The sequence below is a fragment of the Pseudochaenichthys georgianus genome, chromosome 3 (assembly GCF_902827115.2).
Source record: "Pseudochaenichthys georgianus chromosome 3, fPseGeo1.2, whole genome shotgun sequence".
Taxonomy (NCBI): Eukaryota; Metazoa; Chordata; class Actinopteri; order Perciformes; family Channichthyidae; genus Pseudochaenichthys; species Pseudochaenichthys georgianus.
Genome location: NC_047505.1, coordinates 35,535,902 through 35,556,669, shown reverse-complemented (window position 1 = coordinate 35,556,669; position 20,768 = coordinate 35,535,902). Strand labels below are relative to the sequence as shown.

Below are 20,768 nucleotides of genomic sequence, written 5' to 3'. Positions count from 1 at the left end.
TCTGGTCTGAATTAATTGGCTTTTTGCCCCCTATGAGCAATCATGCACACAGTAATTACAATAATCATTGTTCCATGTTTCGATTAACCTGGTACCATGTTGTGTGCATTGCCTCTTATAAGAAATATGTTTTATTTACTGTGTTGAACTCTCCATTTGTGTTTTAATATTTATCGATAAGCATTTACTTCCTAGCATATTGCACTTTTTAATATAACATGATCATTTTACTTCTTTGCGGATTCTTTATCTCATAAAAGGATGTCCATTGATTGCAGACAGTTTAATTTGGTTATATTTAATACATGTGCCTAGGCAGGAATAATATGTTTTGATAATTGATTTTAGGCGAAGAATGCTGGTTATAGTCTTCTGTCGTGTACAAAATGTAATTGAATGTTTTGGTTTAAAGGTTTATATAACAGTACCCTATCACTGAGAGCACACGTTAAAGGTTCGGTTGACATATTTGCTACAGCAGCAGACTACTGTATGCACACATGGTTTTATTTTAAAAACGTTTACTTTTATTGATTAAAGAGTCATAATGTATAAAAGGATCCCAGTGACTTGGCTGCTTACTGTGATGCCTCTAATTAACTGCCTTTTTAAATATTTGACAATTTTTCTCATAACTTTTTTATGCTTTTCATTACAGTTTTTCTCGATTGCTAACACACTAAAATTATACATAAAGCACAATTATTTTAACTGACACTCAAAGAGCAAAACATCGGCTCAAATCTCCAAAACTCTAAACACGTTTTCAGCTTTTCACACAATTTGCAAATCAACATGACACTTTTTGCAAACCACTGCACACGTTTCTCCACGTAAGACACAGGAAGCTGACATAAAGTCACGTGTTAGCAGGTTTAAAACACTGATATTCAAAATGCCTCACACATGGACCAATGATCAAGAAACACGTTCCACCTGACCAAACACCTGATGGCATAGTTGTTGGCTCATCAATCAGGATGTTAGCACTATAAAAAGACCACAGGTGAGTACTTTCTTACAGCAATAACGGAAGCCAACATAGAAGCAAGAGCAAGAGGAAGAGGAAGAGTACTCTCTAATGAAATGAAATGTTATCAACCATGGTTTGACGATGAAAGAGGCTGGATGGAGGGTTCAGCCTAATCTAAACCGATTTACTGTTGCCTCTGTAATCCGGACACTTAGACTTGAAAACAGGTTACCAGTTTGTAGCTCTGCATAATTCATGATATATCAGTGCTTATGTCTGTTGTGTGAAACGTATTTACTTTATTACTGTAATTGAGTTGTTGGCATGTTGCATACTATAACTGTACAACAATCCTGCACAATGTACTGTGGTAAACTCACTTTTATGCAATACAGACACTGACCAACCACTACATCTTTGTTGTTTATCTGAAGGACTGAGAAACAAAGAGGTGGAAGGCTAAGGATTTCCACTGAGGCACAGGAAGCAGCAGTTACACACTGGGTTTTGGCAAACAATCACACATTGTAACTATGTGCTGAGATGCATGTTGCACAATGTGATTTTTGATCAAATATGATTCTTTTTTCAACAACTCATTTGTATTTCTTCATTTACTGTATTTCTGTAAACTCCAGCAATCTTTCTGTACAGAACCCTCTATGTACAGAGCACAGCCCATAACAGATGAACGTGCTTTAGATGATGCTCAGCAGTGTGTAGTTGGGTGGTCAAACAATCTAGTATTATGAATGAAGTGTGTTATATTTGGTGCTAAATTTGCATTTGGAAAGTGTTTATGTAGTTTTGAGTGCAGTTCTTCACTTAGCAGGAGAAATGAGGTATTTTGCACTTTGGGTGTGTGGTTTTGTGAATTGTGTTTAGTGTTCTGAGAAACTGAGCAATTAAAAAGAAAATGTGTGTTAGCAATCGAGAACAACTGTAACTTCTCAGGTCTTTGAATGAAAACATGCTGTGTCAGAGACGAAGCAGCAGGTGTTTCCTGTGGGAGCCAGTGAACTGGGCAGATGGATTTGTAGTGGTGTATAACATCTTTGACTGACTGTCCTTCCTCAACACCCAAAGCATCCTGCCACAGATCAAAGAGATCTGTAAAGGGTGAGTGACCACAGTCTGCTGAGAATGAAGCCAAGAGAGGACTTAACTTTGATGCAATAATGAGTCGCATTCCTGAGATGAATGTTTACCAGCATATCTGTACGAGAATCAATGTTGTATGCTTGGAGTGAAAAACTGCATTCCAACATGCTGTACTAGAAAGAGCAAAACAATGTGAAAGTGAGCACAATGGGTTGAGGACATTTTGACTTTGGATTCATAACACCTCCAAACACCTTCAATTCTTGACAAGCTAAGTAACCCTGTATGTGTTGTATCCACCTCTCATTTAATGCTTTCTGAGAAGGGATAAAATATCCATAAAGAATTGCATTTCATTTAATGATTGTGGATGAACAGTGGCAGCTGGAGAAGATGAAACCAGTTGAAAATCATCAATAAGCACTCAATATGTGCAATAAAGCTTACATTATATCCACTGTCTGGTCAAAGTCTAGTAAACATTTTCTACATTTTAATTACAAAACACTACTTTACTGAAATAGAAGGACATCAATTACCTAACACTATGTATTTGTTTCTTGTAGGAAAAAAGGAAGTAGCATCATACAGCGGACATACTGAAAAGTATAGTAGACTACATTTAAATATAGGGTTTCTGGGGTGCAATTAAATGTAATGCCAAAATTAAGTTAAGGTTAGATTTAGTAACACCTAACATTTGTTTAGTAACAAAACTAGAGAATATTTTTCACAATATTATAACTCTGGGAGAAGAGCCTCTCTCCAAAAAGAAATACTTGTTGCTAATTATACTTCTCTAGGCTGCTTTTAATCAAGGACCTTCATTTGCAATGGAATCTTATCTGTGTTATTCACACTTTTACATTATGCAAATAGTCTGAGCATCTCTTCCACCAATGCTAAATGTACACCCCCAAGTACTCAGTTTTGTCCACGAGATGGAGACTAAGGACCAAGAAAAATCCAGGTGTTCACAGGGAAAAGCGAGTTCCTCATTCGCTTGTATGTAAGTGGACGATGTACATTTAGTGACAACACTTTAGTGGTCACTTTTTATCGTAACGTCAGCCTACTTCACTTTTGTCGATGACACACACGAGCCACCCGGGGCGCTGCAAGCCTCTCAATAAGGAGAAACCCTGTCCATTCATTCATTTTAGTTTTGTCCCTCCTCGCTTTCACTAGACACTCTGCGAAAAAGTTTTAGCGTGAAGACGACCAACCTGCTGAATGGAAATGATCCTCTCTATGAGGTAAGACACTTCAGTGTAATCTTCTAACAGCAGCAGTCACACTGAAGGCTAGCAAACCTTTTTAAGGCAGTTTTAATACAACAGTGCATGATATAAAGCAAAAGCCTGTTCAACTCCGTGTTTCGTTGCCATGACAACTTGTAGCTTACCTAAAAATGACTGCCAATCTTCAAACTTTCTTTTCATATTTCATTTTAATAATGTGAGAAGCGTTAATGTTTTTTATTGGAACATTACACGACACAACACGAGATGTTTTTCAGAATATCCCAGGCTTTATTACATGTTTGTATTTACCTTTTAACAGGCGTAGCTATCTCTAACATTATTAGCTTAGTGTTACATGAGGGAGTGAAGGCTCGATTCACGGTTACTGTAAACATGTCATAATCATTGAAGAGCACTGCTAGGTTAACTAACTAACTAACTAACTAACTAACTAACTAACTAACTAACTAACTAACTAACTAACTAACCTGATTAGTTAATGTGACCATAGCAAGAGCAGTCGATGTCGATGTTATTATAATTTATGTTCAGAGGTTGAAGAAGTACTCAGATCTTGTACTCGAGTAAACGTAGAACTACCAAAGTTTAGGAATACTCTGTTACAAGTGAAAGTCCTGCAATCAAAATGTTTCTCAAGTACAGAAGTATTAGCTTCGAAATATACTTCCTCAGTCAGCAGTTTGGCCCATTTTCTTATAATATGTATTATACGTTTTGGTTATGACTATAGATGCATTCATGTGTTTATCAAAGCTAGTAAAACCTTGAGCTAATTTTAATTACTTTGTATACTGCAGGGTAGCTTGTGGATTTACTCCAGGTGTAACTAAACTCTTATTTAAGTGTTGGTTATATTTCATATCATTAATCCTAATCTGTTGAGTAACCAAAGGTACTACGTAAATATAGTGGAGTAAAAGTACAATATCTACCTCACAATTGTAGTGCAGAAGAATCACAAAGTAGCATAACATGGAAATACTCAAGTAAAGTACAAGTACCTCAGAATTGTACTTAAGTACAGTACTTCAGTAAATCTGCTGTATAAATCACAACCGTTTAGGTTGTCCTGCATATGTTGTTCTAAATGGTTAAATCATATTTTAGTAACTGTTATCAGCATGACGGTTGGACATTGAATGATTTATAACTAAAGGTGTACACATCTGTGTGTAAGGTGTGATATGAATGTGCTGAGTTCTCTCCAGGTTGTCATTGAAATGAATTGGATTTGTTCTTGTTTTTGCTATGGCCTACATTTTTCATCTATGTCTGCCTTCCTAGCTTCCCAAGGCTGAGTCCAGCAAGGGTAGAGATTAGCCTTAACCAGGATTAAACCAATGAGAACATTTGAATGTGTTGGCCCTTATCTCCCAGCAACATGTGTGCTCTGAGCAAATGGCAGAATTTGATCTTTTCCTTCTTTTTGGCAAAGCATGTTTTCTTGCCAATAGACACTTATCAAACATGCCCATTGGAGACAGGAGGAATTATTGGAGCAGCCTTTAAATGATTTGTTTGTAGGAACACTACATGCATTACTTGTTTGCTGAGTGTTGGAATAGCAACAGTTTGGATGTTTTCAAGTGGCTTAGGTCAATGTATTACCTACTGTAGATTGCAGTTGGCAGGCCCCCATTTGGAGAGGAAAACGGTAACTGCAAGGAAGTAAAGGAATGCACTGCAGTGAACATCATTTTAAGTATATGTTATATTTTGCATATTTCCCTGACTATATGTTGTTGAAGACAGCTCTTTCTGACAGGAAACGGAAGCCGTTATATCCATCTATGCCCTCATCAATGACAAAAACATAAATATAACCTTGCAGAACACAGAGTTGGTGATTATTTTATTGTATACATCCTTTATTTAGCTAGAAAGGTCTTAATGAGATACAAGAGTTATTCTCCCTTATTTACTTCCATACTGCGCCTGCTGCAATCTACTGTAGGTAATATTCTGACTATGGATAAGAACCTTATACAATCCCCCTTCAAACCATCCCATGATCCCTTTAAAGTCCCTCCTTGTGTCCTTCCTGTAGTCCATCAGTGTTCTGGTATGTTTTCACAGCTCTTTAGTGAGTCTATTGTATGCTTTAATGACTTAATTTTGATGTGTTCTCTTGGTATATTACATTTAGACCACAAGCTTTGATAATCTCTCTGCATAACATTAGGAGTCACCTCATAACTTAGTGGGCTCTATATTTGCATTCTAAACATGCAATTTCTTGCCTCATCAGGTAATGTAATTCCACGCTTCATTAGGACTGTGAAGTTTATCATTTGTCATCAAAGCCAAGCTGTCAATAAATAATTAAGTTTCACATGAGGAAAATGTAATATTTGGGCTCAAGCAAAACGGATGGCAGTGTACATTTTAATTGCAGTAAGTAAGATTCTGTTTTTGTGAGATTTTCAGGCTTTATTTTAGCGGCTGCTTGTTACAGCTTGAGGCACCATCATTAAAGACTCTCCTAAACCTAATTTATTCTGCTATTTATTCAAAAAAAAGAAAGGAAATGCCGTGTAGAATGAACTAAAGTGTGCAATATGTTGACGTTATAGTTGAGATTGAAAAATCGTTACCATTTGCACACTGTAGTCTTAGCAACATATGCCAGTTCTATCTAGGATAATAGATCTATATATATGATATATCTAATACTGACAAAGGCCTCTTAGAATTGGCATTAATACTGGAAATAGTGATTATTTCTATCATCAATAAATCAGATTTGTACGATTCCTTAATTAACAGTTAAGCCTAAAAGGTCAGAAAAAGGGATTAATGGATGTTTTTACAAAATTGTCCGAATTTTGTTGGTCCCGTTCAAAAGTTTTATCGTGTGATATGTAAAGAACACTGCAGTCTTATAGGGACTAGCAGTCTAACATGAAGTGTGGGATACATGAGTAAACATATATTACCTGAAAGACAAGCAGTTTTAAAGGTTACACAAGATCAGAGTCATCCTTTGTGTGTCCATGCTCTCTTTGTTCCAAAGTGACATTGATTCTGTGTGCTAAGTTCCTAGACAGTCTCCCACTCACTCCCGGTCATTAGGCACACCACCTATATTTGTTCACTCAGTAGTGTAAATAAACAAATTGCTGTCTGACAGAATGATGGAGAGATAAGGCAAGTATGGGCTTGACTTGTGATGAACCGTCGGTTCTAATTACTTCCTGCTGAAACTGGAGATGAGACTCAATGTAAAGGTGGACCGCAGCCTGTGTAGAGTCGGGGTGTATACTGATGTTTGCTCATCTTTCAGCGTGTGACTGTGAACTAAGAATGTTATGGTTTGACATTGTTGATTTGTGCTGTGTTCTATTATGTACTCATTGCCTAATATTTTTTCTTGGGTCAATCTGCCATGTGAGTAGAGATGGAAAAATGTGATTCAAGCACAGCATTTGTTGTGTTTGAGCCAATCAAGTCAGCTGAAAGGAGATTAAGAAGACTTGATTTAAGGAGGTTCTGGAATTTCACTTTATCACTTTGGATGCAGATACCTGGACTGACTATTAAGGCCTAATGGGGGACTTGTGACAGGTGGCACGGAGCCTTGCCCACTTGAGGTTTTTATAGCAATGCATTAATTCTTCGGTGCTTTTAAATACCCATTCTGATCATTTATTGGTTCATTTCCATCCTCTAGCACTGTAAGTTCTTAGTTTAGGTTTCTGATTGGTTTCAACCTTCAGTGTAAAGATGTTAAGTTATTAAGTTAAAAAACAGACCCTTGTGTTTAATGGATATAACCTGTAGTTTGAGTTGTAGAGGTACAGTAGAAACACAGGTCTAGAAATTGCAGAAAGATAACCCAAGGCTTAAGCAATTCAAAACCTTTGTCTGTTAGTGACCCTTTTAGAGGTCAGACTTCTCACCCTGACCTGACATCCAATTTCCTTTGCATCTCGGAACCAGGGTCGAAATAGCAGACACCTTTGTCTTGGAGACACCTGACGTGCACAGGACCCTCCTCTTTCAGTCACTTCCAGTCCCCAGTGATACACTCATCACATGCCTCTGTCTTCCACAAATGAGCTGTGATTGAGGTGATTGGAGTTTCCAGAGGCTGTCACATTCGCTTTGATTGGGAAATAGACAGAAGATAATGGGAGAGACAGGCCTGTTATGAGAGCCCTGTCAGGGCTAAAATAATGCATCAGAGTGAAGAGGTTAAAGACACCGCTTCCTTGTTAATAATTAATTGCTGTGCATGTGGTGGATCCACTTCATCGCTCCCAGTCATCACTTGATAATTGCTTTACATTTAATTTGGCTTTAGAGACTGTTTTTCAAACTGCGTAAATTGTGTTTAAAGTTAATATGGACTCAGACTGAGACAGAAGTTTAGACATAAACCGGTGATTTAAAAAAATGACAAGTTAGAGTACAGGAAATAAAGAAGATTCAATGATCCTGCACTCTCATTAGTCTTAAAGTTTATACCTCTGGAATTAACTTTAGGAGCTAATTAAAAAAAATATTCTCTTCAATGTGCTGTTATTAAAACTAGGCTATGTTGTTAATGTCTTAATGCTATTTCAAAACCAGCAGCGATGATTGCTTGTACTGGAGAGCATACGAGAGTTTTTTTCATGTAATGGCTACAATTATATTTTGGGGTATGGACAGAAACATGTGATTTTGGTATACTGTTATTCTCCCAGTTGGTGCTGAACAAATTGGGCCTAGTAAGAAAATGTCTGGGTTTTGTCTCATGTTCATTGTAATTGTAATATTTTGGGATTCGGCTCAGTCTTTGAAAAGTTAAGAGTGGTGATACTTTAAAGCCAGCTAGTGATGAACCAAAAGCTCTTATGATTAGGAATGACGGTAAATTGGGTTGTAAAAAAAAAGAAGAATGTGTTGGTCTCCAATAAAAACTCGAGTTGTCCAAGAGTAGCAGTTATAATTTGAAACTTGACTTTTCTTTATTGACAGCCTATCATCGTATGGCTCGACGAGACATTTCAGATTGATAATGACTGCCCTCTCCTTTATCTCCAGATGACACAAGCCTATGTTGGTGGACAAGGCATGAACATGGTGTCCCCCTGGACCAGCAGGGACACACTGGAGAGGAATGTGCCTTTAATACGCCTGGAGGACGACGCTGACCTCAGGGTATGGATACTGCAGTCCAGTGTTGGGCCACCACTGAAGATCTCACGCACACTCACTGGTGAACTCTAGAGTAAACTTATCTGCACCAGAAGAGGATCAAACTTCAGTTGCTGCTGAACAAACCCCTTCATTGGGGAATTTTACTATTCTCTTTACCAAATCCAAAGCAGCCAGTGCTCAGCCTTGCATGCACACAGATAATGATCAACTTAATTAGACCTGAGATTGAACGAACTGCAGCAGCAACATAATCATTTGTAACTTGATTAGAAATACTATATTTTGCACCTCCAGAGAACTGAAAATGTTCCCTTCTTTCAGAGAGCTTGAATTTAGGATATACTTCGGAATCCAGGTCTTGAGTTAGACATCATGTTTTTGTAATCCAAAACAGTGAAACAGGAAGCAGGAGTTTACTAACTATTATTACACAATATTTTCTTATCTTCATAGGAAATTTATGAATTTGGAAAGAAATTGGGTCAAGGTAGCTTCGGAGTTGTCTATGAAGCCACACACATTGAGACACAGACAAAATGGGCTATTAAAGAGGTTTGCAGACCAGTGGTAAGTGCCTGTTTTTTTGTTGTTGGTGAAAGTTAAATGTTAAGATAAGCAAATGGCTCAGCTGTAATTCCACTTTCTATGACTTCAGGCAGGAAGCTCAACAGCCAAGATGCTGGGGCACGAAATAAACATTCTGAAACAAGTCAATCATCTGCACATAATACATCTACAGGAAGTCTACCACACAGCTAAAGTGAGCATTGCCAACCTTTAAGTAACACACTTTAAGCCAGATTATCTTCCATTACTGTCTAAATAAATATAAATGATATGCTTTTTACTGGTCATTTACTGGCATTGCCTATGCTTGTTTCTAGATGACTTATTTTGTGACTGAGCTGTGCGTTGGAGGTGACCTGAAGCAGCTGTTGCAGCGGAAAAAGTTCCTTACAGAGGACGAGACGAGGCATATCATCTGTAGCTTAGCTGACGCCGTCGTCTACCTTCACAGAAGAGGTAATGTCATTCTACACATTGACATTTTGATAGTGTTGCAAATCATCTTAACGCTAGCGGACAATCTCCTTTTTGATGAACTCGTTTTATTAGTCCTCGCCATGCTGCTCACTAAACCCTGAAAACACTGATGAATCACTAGCCTGAAACTTATAACTATAGAAGTTAAACAATGCAATTCATCTTGTTGTTCTTCTTATACCCAAGTGTGGAACAAGCAGTATTGCATTTATTTTAGCCTTGGCTGTTTTATATTTTAAAAATAAGAAAACAGCTTGGTTCATGCAGCAGTTCAGTCCATATCGTCACTGGTCCAGTTCCCCCCCCAAGAAATAATGAGAATATATATAACATATTATATATGTGTATAAATTGGCATCATCTATGTAGGTCCTGTTTACGCTTATGTGTATTTCAACTGTAACGGTATAACAACAGAGTCAAAACTGAATTTCCCCTAGAAGATAACTTGCCATTATTGCTTTTACTCATTATAGATAAGTGGAGTATTTTGATAAAAGAGTCATGATAAACAACTTTTAGTCGATTTCTTTATTTTTAATTAATGCGGCATGTTTTGTTTTTTAAAGAAATGTAGTTTTTGCTTTCAATAGCCAGATCTTTGGTTAGAGGAAAATAAGGACACTGCCCCGGGTGAGGCATCATTACATGCGGTTAATGACAAATTTACAATAAGCTAGGGAGAAATACTGATTCATCGGTGTGTTATAACATGGAAAGTCCCTCTGTGCTGGTTTCCCTCACCTCTATAGAAACATGACATTAACGAGACAGCACTGGCTTTGAATTTGGAAAGACAGAACCTCTTTCAAATGACCAATTATAAAGCTTAAATTGTTTTTCTCCGATGATCAATTTTCTCGGCTGCTGTTCGTCAAATTCATTATTAGTCGTTAGGGCTATACTAAAGCTCAACTGTGCTTTGAGCTCTTACGCTAACATATCCTGGTAACAACATGGTGCATTTTGAATGTACGTGTTACTACCAACACTGCACATCCAACTGCTTTTGATTTATTTCAGTGATGATTACTGAATATATATATATTGCACCAAACATGATGTTATATTTGGTAACATAATAACCCAATATTTTATTAACGAAACAATTGAAATGCAGAACTTAAATGGGATTTTTAACTGTGTAATTGGAGTTTACAGTATGTCAATGTTTACCAAATGAAGACCTTAGTTAAATTGAAATGAGAGTTCATCATTGAAAAAAAAACTATTTTAAATGGATAAAGGAAAAAATAGCATTTTCAGGTGTTTGTTTTGTGCACACCAGTTGGTCCAACTTACATTTCACACACCATCATCACTGTTGCATTTTATAATTGCTTGCTGTAAAAAAGAGTGCTCAAGGCAAATTGTATTTTTCCTCCTGCCTCCCTCACTCCCACAAGTTTAGTTAACGAGGCCTTTTGGCTTGCTATACTGTAAGCAGGGTAAACAGATCAAAGTGTGAGTGTGTGCAAAATATATATATTTTCTCTGGTGAATGACATTAGCAAATCATGTTGCACCTAACTATGATCACAGACTTTATTTCCCCCCAGAGCTATGGTTGTGATCTAAGGCTTAACCTGGAATCATTTTGGGTTTAAATGGAGAAAACCTGCAACAGTGCAGATACTTCTCAGATGTTTCATCTCTAAAAGTATGGTAGAACCTTTCAAATGACATCTTTGTGAAGCTTTCCTCCTCTCATCTAACAGACATAGTGCACCGAGACTTGAAACTTGAGAACATTCTTGTGAAGAATTATCTTGATGAGGATGATGACGGCAGGATTAATATCAAGGTAAGATGGTGACACAGACTTTCCAATACACCTTTTTATCCATTCTCTGTCGTGGAGTACAGGCCTCAGCTATCTCCTTTATATTTAGTTAGGGATTTAAATACTACCTCATTATGACAGTGTTTCAGTATATTATACCTTTACAAAGAGAGACTCTGAAACTCTAAACAAATGACCAGCTGAGCACAGCATGTTGTGTGCACTGACAATGAACCAGCAATGCAGTTCTCATTCATAACACTCCGTTCGATGTCTCACTATGGGATGCGCCTCATCGCGGAGCAAACAGAAGCATCAATCTCATTACGCCAATCCTGATTGGCTGGTGATCTTGACGTCAGCGTCAGGGAATTCACCCCCTATAAGTAGCTTGCGCCACAACGCATGCGTCATTCAAACACCTCTTCTCGCTTCAGAGCACATCTCTACAGTAGCCGGACAAGCTTCACTGTCCACAGACTGAACCCAAATACCCATTTCGGTCGACGGGCGCTCGCCGGCTACTCCTTCTGCTTCGCAGGAAGACGGTAGTACTAACGCAGTTAGTATTAAAATCGACCTCGCCCTTCTCTCCCGAGAAAGTAAGGTAGGTCTGATTTTTTAAGCTAGCAGCACACCTGTTGCTAGCTCGCTCCCTCTCTACCGACACCACGGTAGCGAGGAAGTTTCTCTTTTCTCTTCTCCACGGAAGAAGAAAGGATTAAAAGAGCATACTGTCACACCAGTCAGTATTCTCCGGGAATAAAAGACCCACACCGTCCTTTTCTCCGGATTAAGGACAAGGTGGTAACACCTTTTTCTCCCATCCTACCTGTCGAGAGCGGGCCCTCTCCACGCTACGAGGCGAACAAGATGGACGCCCCTCTCCCTCACACCAGAGGAGTCAGGGACTCGGTGGCTCGACTCTGCAGCTGCGGGTTGAAGATCTCGGGCACAGACACACACCAGGTCTGTTCGTCCTGCCTCGGGCTGGAACACGCCCGAGGCGCTATCGACAACCCCGGCTCATGCGGACATTGTGTCCGCTTCACCGTCAAGAGCCTCCGCCGACGGTTAGCACGACAAGCTAGCCTGTCGGAACAGGACCCCCCCATGTCCACGGACCCGCCGGCCGGCAGTCAAGACACGGGGGCGTCCGCCACAGAGAGTGAACCCCTCTCCGTGTCGGTCTGGGGCTCATTATCTGCGATGGCTACAGAACCGGAATCCCGCGCCCTGGCAGGCCGGGACCCGGTGACGGCAAGACACCAAGCTGGGGCTCCCGGTTAGACCTCACCATGGTCTCACCCGCGGAGGATGTCCTCGAGCTGGACTACGAGGAGGACGAAGAAGAGGACGCCTTGGCGTTCCTCCTGTCCGAGTCGGATGAACAGGAAGAGGACACCTTCATGTCATCGGCTCAGGCTGCAAAGCCTGGAGCGAGGGCTGCTCTCCCGGGCGATAGCACACCAGCTTCACCCGGTCTGAGCATGGACCTGCAGGCCCTGTGTAAACGCGCTGCGGCCAGACTCAACGTCCCGTGGCCTGAAATGGCCAAGGAGACCTCCAGGTCCCGCTACGAGGGGAAACATCTTCCCCAAGCAGCGGGGAAAAAGAAGCAACTCCTTCCGGTCTTCCCGGAGATGTTGGATGAGGTGTCGGTCTCGTGGAGAGACCGGCCCTTCAGCAACAAGGTCCCAATCCAGGGTGCCTCCTCCCTAGACTGTGACGGAATGGAGAAGCTCGGCCTGCTCCGCATACCGCCCATGGAACCGCTGGTAGCGAAGGTGGGCCCGTCACCAAGCAGGAACCCCACGCTGCCAGCAAAGTCGGACCGTTTTCAGTCGACAATGACTGAAAAGTCCTACAAAGCTGCAGCGTTGCCCGCCAGTCAACCCATATTCTGGAGAGAGAGGTTCTCACCCTAAAACGCTTCCTGCCTTCTCTCAGAGGACACCATGTCCTCGTGAGGACAGACAACACGACCACAGTATCGTGTATGAACCGCCAGGGGAGGTTGCGTTGTCTCCAGTCACACACACTGGCACACAAACTGATCCCTTGGAGCGGCAGACGTCTCCTCTCTCTGAGAGCGACACAGGTACCAGGAGTGGTGCACCTCGGGACAGAACTACTGTCCAGAGGTGCACCACTCTATGCAGACTGGACTCCACATCCAAGGATCGTGAGTCCGCTGTGGGTGCGTTACGGCGGAGCCGCGTTAAATCTGTTCGCATAAAGAAACAAATGCTCAATGACAGCTGTTCTTTTTAATGCAGGATTTAAACGCACCGTTAGGCGGGGACGCACTCGTACACGATTGACCTCCGGGTCCTCTGTACACGTTCCCAACCCTGGCTCTGTTACCCCCAACTCTGGCCAGAGTGAAGGAGCAACGCCACACACTTACTCTGATGTTTCCGCCCTAGCCTGCAACGTACGGGCTGGCGGAGATATATCAGCTGTTGTGCGGGCAGCCATGGCAGCTCCCACTATGCAGGGACAGATTGTCTCAGGCGGGGGGGGCGATCCTTCACCCACGCCCAGAGCGCGGGGCACTATGGGCCTGACCCGTGAGTGGTACAATCTGAATACAGTGGGACTCCCTCAGAAGGTGATAAACACTATTCAGAGTGCGAGAGCTTCCTCCACCAGGTCTCTTTACGACTGTAAGTGGAGGGTGTTTGAGGAGTGGTGCCTTCAAGAAGGGCACATCTCTTTTCAATGTCTTTTCAGTGGGCTTTGAGGGTAAGACGGCTAGCCATCATCCTTTGGTCTGCCGTTTTATGAAGGGAGCTCTCAGGCTCCTCCCTGTCTCCAGGTCGCTGGTGCCCTTATGGGACCTGGCAGTGGTTTTAAATGGGCTCAGAATGACCCCATTTGAACCCCTGGAAGGAGCTGACATGAAACATCTGTCACTCAAGACAGTGCTGTTACTGGCCCTGGCATCCGCCAAGCGGGTCAGTGATATTCATGCACTGTCTGTATGTACATCTCTCATGCACTCAGTTTGCCCCAGGGCAAACGAGAGTGTTGTTGAAACCCAACCCTGCCTTTACACCAAAGGTGGTTGGTTCGTGTACCCCGATTGACATTGAGGCATTTCCTCCGCCGCTGGTTTCCTCCGGGGAGCAGCAGCAGGATCTGTTGTGTCCAGTCCGTGCTTTGCACACATATATGGACAGATCAAAAGAGCTTCGTCTTAATGACCAACTCTTTGTGTCCAGGGCTAACCCTCACAAGGGTAAGCCTGTTACTAAGCAACGGCTCTCCCACTGGATTGTGGAGGCAATTGCTTTGGCCTATACGAGTCAGAATCTGCAAGCACCTTTGGGTCTACGGGCTCACTCGACTCGGGGCCTGGCTACATCCTGGGCTTTGTTTAAGGGTGTTTCCATCCAAGACATCTGTGCGGCGGCGAGCTGGTCCTCGCCGCTCACTTTTGTCCGCTTTTACAGGCTAGACGTCTCCGCTCCAAGCGTGGCCCGAGCAGTGCTGGGCACCTTGTTGAGTCTGGACTCTACCTGTTAAGTTCTGGTTGGTTTGGTGATCTTCGAGATAAGCTCGTCTGGCAATACGGGAGCTACAATTTCCCATAGTGAGACATCGAACGGAGTGTTATGAATGAGAACTATAGGTTACTTACGTAACCCCAATTCTAAGAGTAACATGAAGTGAGATGTCTCACCAGACGGCCCTCCTTGCTATGGTGAAGCGAGAAGAGGTGCTTATTTTGAATGATGCATGTGTTGTGGCGCAGGCTACTTATAGGGGGTGATTTCCCTGACGCTGACGTCAAGATCACCAGCCAATCAGGATTGGCGTAATGAGATTGATGCTTCTGTTTGCTCCGCGATGAGGCGCATCCCATAGTGAGACATCTCACTTCATGTTACTCTGAGGACTGGGGTTACGTAAGTAACCTATAGATTCCTGGTGTGCGAGCAAAAGAAAGCTAGACCACAGTATGAATGTTCCTTTCTTTCTGTTTTCTCTCTTTGTCTCACAGGTTGTAAGAAAGTGTTGCAAAGCATAAGTTACTTTTATTTCACAAGAGTTCATCTCACCTTCTTGTTTTGCTTTTGTCATAATGTGACTTTTTTCAAACTGTGGACCTGTACAGCTACTGTACGTTGCTATTAATAATGTAGATTGTCACGGATGTTGGAACCTTGTTTTCCCGATAAAGCGCCTTTCACAAAGGATTTAAAGACATAATATCTAACATTTGCGCATTAAAACGTCTATATGTAGGTCATGTGTTTGTTGGAATATATATTTAGTTGTACTACATTTTACCAAATGTTTTCATCAAATTCCAAAACCAAGAGAAACTGTAATTCCAAACAAGGTACGGTCCGTCTCATATGCACTTTGCACGTGTTTTAGTCTATGGTTGTAGCGTTATGGTTGTAAACCAGAATGGGTCATTAGTTACATTTAAAATTGTAACCCAGATTTTTACAATAGACAGAGGAGGCCTCTGCTGCTCATTCTGCCCCTGGTGTAATCCTTCTGTACGTCTGGATAGAATGTTATCAGAGAAACCAGCTGAGCAAATATTAGTGGCCACTTGGCTGACAACTGCCTCAGATGTATGTTCTCTGCTGAACTGTGTCACAGAAGCACAGATTCTTAATGTGACACTTGACTCGGATAAATGGAATAAGCTCCTAAACCTTGAACAAAGAAGTAATCATAACCGGGAGAAGCTGACAATGACCACAATGATGATGAAGACAGCAACCCCGATCATCTCACACTAATAGACAACGCTAGTAAATTCATGTTTTGGTTAGAGACCCCAGATAGCAGAAAATAACAGTTTGTTTGTGTGAGTTTTGTCAGCACACAGTTACCTTGTTTTTTTCTACCTAGGTGACAGACTTTGGATTAGCAGTGAAGACAGGAGGCGTAGGGATTGAGAACATAATTAGGGAGGCCTGTGGGACTCTCGTCTATATGGGTACGACGCCTTTCACTCCTACATTCTTGCTCTTCTTCTCCTCCTCCACTTTTATTGGTGCGTTGCTAACTTTTAAGGCTCATTACCGCTAACTGCTGTGGATATGCATTACAGCCAAGTAAGTGTGCTGATAAACATGATAAAAACAAATATAGAATGTGTTTATTAAAATGTTGCTCAGCAGCACTGATAGTGGTGAAAAACTAGTTTTAACTAGTAGTTTAAAGCTCTGAAATGTCCATGTCTCAGTTAAAGAAAAGCCTTTTCTGTTCTTGTGTGAATCTCAGCACCTGAAGTGATGAGCGGCCGAGGTTACAGCCAGTGGTGTGATGTGTGGAGCATAGGAGTTGTTATGTATATGTTGTAAGTAGACACACACATACTATATATAGGCGTACATATACATATATACTGTGAATACATGTGTCAGAGCTGTGTGTCCTCGTAGGCTGTGTGGGGAGCCCCCGTTTGTATGTAAGACGAAGTCCAAACTTCTTAGGGAGATCATGAACAAAGAAGCCAAATTTGCTCAACCCATCTGGGCCACAGTCAGTGATGCAGGTGATTATTCATAAACTATAAATGTAATCCTGCTAAAAATGGGAAATGATTTCATTTGCAAGCAGCACTGTATGTTGCATGCAGGTTTTCAAACTCAACAGTTGTCCTGTGTCTCACCCAACAGCAAAAAATCTTTTGACCTGCCTTCTGAAGGCGGACCCTGCTTACCGCATGTCTGCTAATCAGCTGCTGGAAAACCCCTGGATCACAGTAAGGAAATAACAGTTTCATCTGCGTATGTAAACTCGACAAAGTGAGCCACATGAGGAGCTCTAATGGGTGGCTTTTCCAACAGGGAGACACTAATGTGCCTGCTATGCCGTCAAACGTACTGGAGATGATGCGCAACCACCTGGAACAGAAAGAGAGTGAGATCATTAAGAGGAGTTTATTTAATTCAAGTAACTTCATCCAGATCACGAGTTGATACATGATATAAACAACATTGTGCAAGGTGTACTGGTATACACTGTAACAGTAACAAATAACGTTCAGGCAGAGCACTTTGTAGTAAACTATTATGATTATTAACATAATTATTGTTCTCACCAAGATTATGTGTGAAGTACCCAGTATCATTTGAGCTGCCAACGTTACCAAATGGAGTCAAAATAGTCAAATCTATAGATTGACAAGTTGTGGTATGTAAATATGAAGCATTTTCTTATTAGCTAGGTGGGTTGACTTCTGTTTAATATCGTCCCCAAAAGGAGCACAGACTCTGGGGGACTTGTCCCTGTCCTCCTCTGAAGGCACACTGGACTCCCCGCTCCTCCCGGTGGATTCAACAGTTACAGACAGCGGGAGTCACACTGAGACAGACAGCTGCTCGTGCCCCCCCCCCACCTCCACCCAGGTACGGTTGATCTGTTTAGCACGGCTCTGCATTTTGAACTCACATGCCGAAGCGTGTTTTTTATCCAGGACTCTAACTTTGAAAGGCTCCCAGTTAAGATCTATCAAGTATCTGCTTTTCTGTTTAAGTACCCTTATTCTTAAGTGCTCCTGCTTACACATAATTTACGTCATGTGGAAATGATCTTGTTTTTATCACATTTACACAGTAGATAATTCTGCACTTAAAGCAAATACTGTATTAGAAAATAAAATAAGATTTTGGCCATTACTTTTTTTATAATGTTTGAGGTACTCTAAAGTACCAGATTCACACAAGCTTCACATGGGTTTACATTGCAGAAATATAAATACACACAGTTTTTAGGATGTGTTCATGCTGCGTCCTTGAAAGTTACTGTTCTGTATGTCATTCATGTCAACATCCATTCACGTGGTGTACATATATTAATTGAAATACAACTTTTCTTATACTTTTGTGCTTTTATATTGAAATGCACAATTCCCTTTTCATATTCAATCACCACTAGATGGTGCCAGATTGAGCTATTACAGCAGATGGCGATGAAGGTGTTGCGATGCAGCTGTTTTAAAATGGATGTGATAGTTAATTATATTATGTAAGAAGAATATGAATCTCATCCCTGCAGTCTCCAGATGGTGTGAAAGCCCCCCCACAGCCGAGCACAAAGCAGCGCAGGCCTCGGGACAAGAAGGACGTCAGCACGGGACAGAAAGCATCCTCTGAGCTCCGTAAGGCCGACGACCAGAGACCCTCTACCTCCAGTACAAATAGGACTGCCCCCCCCAACTCTAAGACCAACGCACCTTCTAAACAAGCTAAACTAAAAAATATCAATTGTGAAAAGAAAACACAATTAAGTGGACAAAGTGAGCATTCAAGTGAAAAACTAAACTAGAGGTGGACACTTTATTTGATGTTATTCTGTTTTATTTGATTCTGTGAATTAGCAGTGATGTGAAACTGCTATGTATGGTGCAACCTTTATAGTAGCAACAGGAGCCTATGCAGTGACAGCAGTGTCAAACAAATGAGCCTCATAAGCAGGTGTTAGATTAGATAAAGTCTAAGACCCCTGCAGCTGAGGGTCCGGCCTCAGCATCGCCTTGTGCCAAAGGAAAGGGCCCTGCTCTGAGATGTTCTTAGATGGGGCCAAACTGCTGGACAAATGTTTGCTGTTGCACAGCCAACTGTTTAGGAACGTCATGCGGCCCAAATACAGACGTCAACTGTTTTATGGTAGCCAGAAAACACAGAGATTGAATGAGCTTGTCAGGTTTTACCAGTGGCATCTGAATAAAGTATTTATTATAAAGCAACTGTCATCTAAAGAGGAGATAAGAGCAAAGAACAGCTCATGCCCTAATAAAACTGTTATTTAGTAATTAACTTATTACCTAGCAGCATATTTTGTCATTCCATATCATCTCTTAAACTAAAAGTGAATGTTAATTTATTACATTGGAAAACATAATATTTTAGTAGAGGTTTTTTTGTACACATGTACAAATGGATTCCCACAAAACAAGTCAAAGCCGTCTTCAAATCAGTAATATAACAGTAATAAGACCTTAAATGTGCCAAATATCATAAAACACAAAACAGCAATTTTGCTTAATTTATTTTCAATATGAAATATTTATTTTTATTGTTTTATAATAACATGCTTAATTACAGAGAATACACACAGACTACAGGATATTATTTTTTGGATATCATTGCACAATGCCAAAGTGAGCATTAGGGATTTACTTTCCTCTGTTCTGACCTCTCAATTCCAAACGCCCTGTATGCAGTGACTGCACCCACTCAGTGTCAAAACAGAAAACCCGTCACACAGGCCGGTTACGCTCTATCTGAATGCAGAGGATTGGGACTGAGGGCAGCTGCGGGTCTAATCTCGTTTGGAGGCCATTGAAAGCAGTAGGAGCTACTTTGAGGGCACTGCCATTCAAGCACAGGTTTTTCCTCTGTAGAGAGAATAATCCCCAGCATAGATACAACATTAAAGTAGCCAAGCATAACCCATAGAGGCTGAATTTCAAATCCACCCATTTGCATCTTGAAGTGAATGAGTGCCAACAATGGGGCTCCGTGCCCATGCAAAGGCTCTGTGCTTTAGCATGTCTGTAAATGCAGTGTGCATTTGTCGGAAGTGTTTTCAAAAAGGTATCTCTACTTTGCAGGGAAGAGGTAATTGTTGTAAAAGTATGGACATGGTGTGTTAACCTTTATCAAATGCAGTCCAGGTAGACTGACTCATCTCGGCTGATGTTACTTGACATACAAGATTTTTTCACTGTCTTATGTTAGATTTATTTTTAACCAAACACACCAGTAGTATGAAAATGACAACATGTTAATTACCTTTGTTCTAAGCTGCTTGCCAAAAGACATTGCTGCAAATGTATTGACACACTATCTGCCTTTGGTTCACTCGGACCGGTACCAACAGCAGATGGAGCTGAATTTATTTCCTGGAGTTAATCTGACAGGAGAGTGCTATCCCTAAAGCATACTACCTAGTTTTGTGCATGAAGATGTGTAATTAGAATTGATTGCTTGTGTCACTGCCTATTAAAACGGTGATGTCCATGCAACGTGTCACTGATTAATATGTTGTATGGTTATGTCCTCATGGTCCATTCAAACTGAATAAATGGCTAAGATATGCTTTTTTGGGTGCTGTCTTATACACAACATTTAATTTGGTTGAAAGAGAATTTGAGAAATAAACAATCTCTGTCCTAGTTAAACTTCTTTCCCCCAAGCTGGGTGTCTGCTGTAACAACCTCTTGTACATTATGGCTCATTTTTGTCAGAAGAGGAGATGGGATTTGAGCATATGGTCCTCATTGTCTTGTGCCAGATTGTTTGATTAATTATAGGGAAACCTAAAGAAAAAAACCTCCAAATTGATTTGTGCAAATCATAGTGCTTGTTCATGACTCAGGGTGGAACAAATGTAGAGAGACAGAAACACGTTGCCATAAATATGGAGGAATCAGTGTTTCTTTATATATGATGACAGTAGCTTCAGTTGCTGTACAAAA

The 20,768-nt window shown here is 41.1% G+C and overlaps 1 protein-coding gene across 2 annotated transcripts; it reads left to right on the top strand.

Moving 5' to 3' along the window:
• Positions 1 to 3,253: 3,253 nt before the first annotated feature.
• On the top strand, positions 3,254 to 20,373 carry stk33 (serine/threonine kinase 33). Of its 2 annotated transcripts, none has more exons than XM_034107976.1 (13): positions 3,254 to 3,330; positions 8,368 to 8,484; positions 8,938 to 9,051; positions 9,140 to 9,244; positions 9,369 to 9,507; positions 11,247 to 11,332; positions 16,190 to 16,277; positions 16,565 to 16,640; positions 16,726 to 16,838; positions 16,963 to 17,048; positions 17,134 to 17,206; positions 17,549 to 17,694; positions 18,344 to 20,373. In XM_034107976.1, the coding sequence occupies exons 2-13, from the start codon at positions 8,368 to 8,370 to the stop codon at positions 18,611 to 18,613; spliced, it is 1,413 nt and encodes a 470-aa protein (XP_033963867.1). In that variant the 5' UTR covers positions 3,254 to 3,330; the 3' UTR covers positions 18,614 to 20,373. The 2 variants fall into 2 exon arrangements, with proteins under 2 accessions (XP_033963867.1, XP_033963874.1); XM_034107983.1 differs by lacking the exon at positions 3,254 to 3,330 and adding an exon at positions 7,336 to 7,409.
• Positions 20,374 to 20,768: the final 395 nt, after the last annotated feature.